Here is a 3,830-nt window from a genome sequence, read left to right as displayed (position 1 = left end):
GGAATAAGCAAGAACTGGTTTACCAATAGAGTAATTAACGAATGGAATAGACTTAGTAACCAGGTAGTTAGTGAGCGCTGAATCCATTGGTTGGTTTAAAAGAAGATAATTTTATGGATGGGGATAGTAGGCGGTAAGGGATATGGAAGTGCCAAGTGTAGGCCTTAGGGTCTCTTGCAACCTCCTTTATTCTTATGTAAAAGACCTTTCTTCCCCTTGTATGGGAAATGCCCAGCTAAAGCATGCGCCCATCCAACATCTATTTGTTTCATCTTTTAAGGGCCATTTACACGATTAAACGGTTTGTCAAACAAGTGTTTGAAGTGATCTTTGACCGTGTGAACGGTGTATTTGGTTGCCAAACACATTTGTCAAACATGTTTTGACAACCATATACCTCATTCACACCGTCAAACATCACTTCAAACACTTGTTTGACAAACCGTTCGATCGTGTAAATGGACCTTTTATCTTAGCTCCTTATGGATGAAGGGACATCCCCTGTCCCCCGCCACACAGCTCGGGGCCAGAAGCAACGCAGCGAGACACAGCACCGCGAGGCTTCAGACCCGAAGTCGGTTCACTTCCACAGCTTCGTTGCCATGGCGACCTTCCCTCGCGCGGAAATCGAGAAGTCGAGGAGAATCGAGGAAATAATAATGATAAATCCAAATCGTTTATTATACATTTTATTGTCTTTACAACACTTGTAAATAAAATCTCTGCATAACCTTAGAGTCACAACCTCGCTCAGACATACACGTATGTTCACACACACGTATTTACATACACACACTCGCACGCGCGTGCATGTTCAGTTAGTGATACATGGTAACTACACTCCCCCAGTTGCTTTCATTACATTATGAAACCTGACGATTGAAGAAAAAAATGATCATTCAGTCTGTTTTTATCCCTGACTAGAATTAACATGATTGTAGAAAATAATTTATAACTTGAAACTTTGCAATGGCTGGGTTAATATGGAATTTGATATTCAATTAAAAATCATAAGGAATATACCTGTGTTTATGTATTATTAAATGTAAATACATACTGCGAGTAAATCACTCAACGAGAAGAAATTCATACGACCACAAACTCTGTGATCCACATTATGTAACCATTATCGACAAGATATGTACAGTAAATTACATGATAACTATTACATAGTTTTATAAGTCTGTCCTGAGGACAAACTTTTGATAAAAACTTATACTAGGTAAAATGCAAAATGTTCTCGTTATTGTCTTTTCAAACATCGACGACATAAAACAAATTCGAAGCGCCGGCTTAGTCTGGCGTGCGTTCGTTTGCAGATTTCAAATTATCATTATTTTTTATGATAATGGTAATGATGATGATAATAATAATAATAAAATAATAATAATAATAATGATGATAATAATAATAATGATAGTAATAATAATAATAATAATAATAATAATAATAATAATAATAATAATAATAATAATAATAATAATAATAATAATAATAATAATAATAATAATAATAATAATAATAATAATAATAATAATAATAATAATGATAATAATATAATGATAATTATAATAATAGTAATGATAGCAACAACAGTCGTTGCTACATGTATTTTTGTAAACACAAAAACGTAGCAGCATTTGATGCTTAAAACGTACAGAATCGAATGCACTAAATTCACCATAACCCCTTTTCATTTAGAAAAAATCTGTCTCACTGATTGATAGTCACATGATGTACTCGTATTTTTTCTATTCTTTAGCAAATGCTTCCTATATACACAAATCCTGGGAAGGACCACATCATTTGTGAAAATCACTGTCAAACGTGTCACATGAAATGGGTTAGGCAATTCTGTGTTACGCCAAGTTTATGGGGTTTAATGAGGAGAGCCTTTCCCTCTCTCTCTCTCTCTCTCTCTCTCTCTCATAAGGAGAGCAGGTGACCGGCGACTGCTCTCTAATACAGCACAGGCAAGTGTTGAGTGTTTTTGCACCGAGAGATCTACAGCGGGACCACTGCCGGCCACTATGGGGCTGCGGTTAGAGAAACTCGAGGGAAGGAACAGTTACCTTATCCTCCTTATAGGGGGGTAGCCGGATCAATATGCCACTTTTGACCCGACTCTACACAGACGAAAATGGGGGAAATGTGCGGCGGTATCCTTGTCCCCCGCAAGGCTAAATGACCTCAGACGGGATCACTCACGCATTTGAGGTCAGGTCAGGTGGCGGTATCCTTGTCCCCCGCGAGGCTAAATGACCTCAGACGGGATCACTCACGCACTTGAGGTCAGGTCAGGTGGCGGTATCCTTGTCCCCCGCGAGGCTGAATAACACCAGATGGGATCACTCACGCGTTCGAGGTCACTTCAGGTCAGGTGGTCGTGGGCGCGCAGCTGGTGTCGGTGTTGGCCTTCAAGAGACGGCTGAAGACGGAGGCAGGCGAAGTGGCGAGTTGTCGCGGGTTGCCGTCTTCGACCAGCCGACCCTCGTGCAGGACCAGAACTCGCGGATACTCGAGCAGACTCTCCACGCCATGCTGAAGCGGCAGGATGAGGAGGAGGAGGATGAGGAGGAGGAGGAAGAGGAGGAGATCTCGTTAGGGACAGCCAAATCAAAGGAACACAAAGGAACACAAAGGAAGAACAAAGAACATTCAACATCAGGCCTACTGGTCCTAACGAGGCTGTTTGTGTTAACTAAACTACAATTACGAAAACAGAGCAACTCTCTCTCTCTCTCTCTCTCGCTTTAACTCTCTGTCTCTCTCTCCCTCTCACTCTGTCTCTCCATCTCCCTCCCCTTTTCTCTATCTCTCAATCCACTCTCTCTGTTTCTTTCTCTCCCTCTATCTCCATCTCCATCCCTCTTTCTCTATCTCTCCTCCCCTCTCTCTATTTCTCTCTCTTTCTCTCTCCCTCCTCTTCCTCCCTTTCTCTCTCTCTATTTCTTTTTCCCTCTTTCTCTCTCTATATCTCTCCCCCTCTTTCTCTCTCCCTCCTCTTCCTCCCTTTCTCTCTCTCTATTTCTTTTTCCCTCTTTCTCTCTCTATATCTCTCCCCCTCTTTCTCTCCTTCCCTCTTTCTATCTCTCACCCTCTTTTTATCTCTCCCCTCCTCTCTCTACTCTCTTTTTTGACATAAAAACTCAGATACAATATCATCTCCCCTGTATTTTATCAAACCTAACAAGCGCTCCTATCCTTGGGCTCGGGAACAAAAAATAACAATAAATTAATAAACATTCTTGTTTTGGAAGATGAGTCTCTATTCATACAGGACAGCAGCAAATTTAGAATTGCTTACGTAATATGCTACACGTGGCTGACCACAATTAATATATGGAAGTGAAATGTTGATTTATTTATGTATTCATTTATATGTTTTTTCCAAATTTAGTGCAATACCTTAACAAAGAAATATATACTTTATTCTAATTTATTCTGCGCCTTCAGAGTGTTCATTTTCTGTATCGGAAAAACATAGAAAATGGCTACGAGGGAGGGATGACTTATATAACGGAGAAGCCGAGAATCACAGACTTGAATTAAAATAAACTAAATCTGAGACAATTTTCGTCTCTAATTATATCAGTGTCATCAAAGTGATAAAGATATGAATTTATGATTATCTACTGCTATTTCCATAATGGATCTAAAAATAGATAAATAAAAAAAATCGGCATCAAAAATTGTGGGAAAAATAAAGGACATAAAAAATGCATATACATACAGAAGAAAAATGGACAGAAAAAAAAATATCAGGAAGAACCTACCGCATCAAAAATTGTGGAAAAAATAAAGGACATAAAAAATACATATACATACAG

At 39.2% G+C, this 3,830-nt stretch overlaps 1 protein-coding gene across 1 annotated transcript in view; it reads right to left on the bottom strand.

Moving 5' to 3' along the window:
- Positions 1–1,531: 1,531 nt before the first annotated feature.
- The window catches only part of Sur (Sulfonylurea receptor), a 139,172-nt gene continuing 136,873 nt past the window's right edge, over positions 1,532–3,830 (bottom strand). Inside the window, exon 31 of the mRNA XM_076183448.1 lies at positions 1,532–2,541. Within this exon, the coding sequence (XP_076039563.1) occupies positions 2,377–2,541 (165 nt within the window). The 3' untranslated portion in view covers positions 1,532–2,376. The remainder of the gene's footprint in view (positions 2,542–3,830) is intronic.

This window comes from Oratosquilla oratoria, chromosome 4, assembly GCF_046742065.1.
Source record: "Oratosquilla oratoria isolate Oo_2021 chromosome 4, ASM4674206v1, whole genome shotgun sequence".
Lineage (NCBI taxonomy): Eukaryota > Metazoa > Arthropoda > Malacostraca > Stomatopoda > Squillidae > Oratosquilla > Oratosquilla oratoria.
The sequence above is the reverse complement of the archived record's forward strand: the minus strand, read 5'-3'. Positions and strand labels throughout refer to the sequence as shown.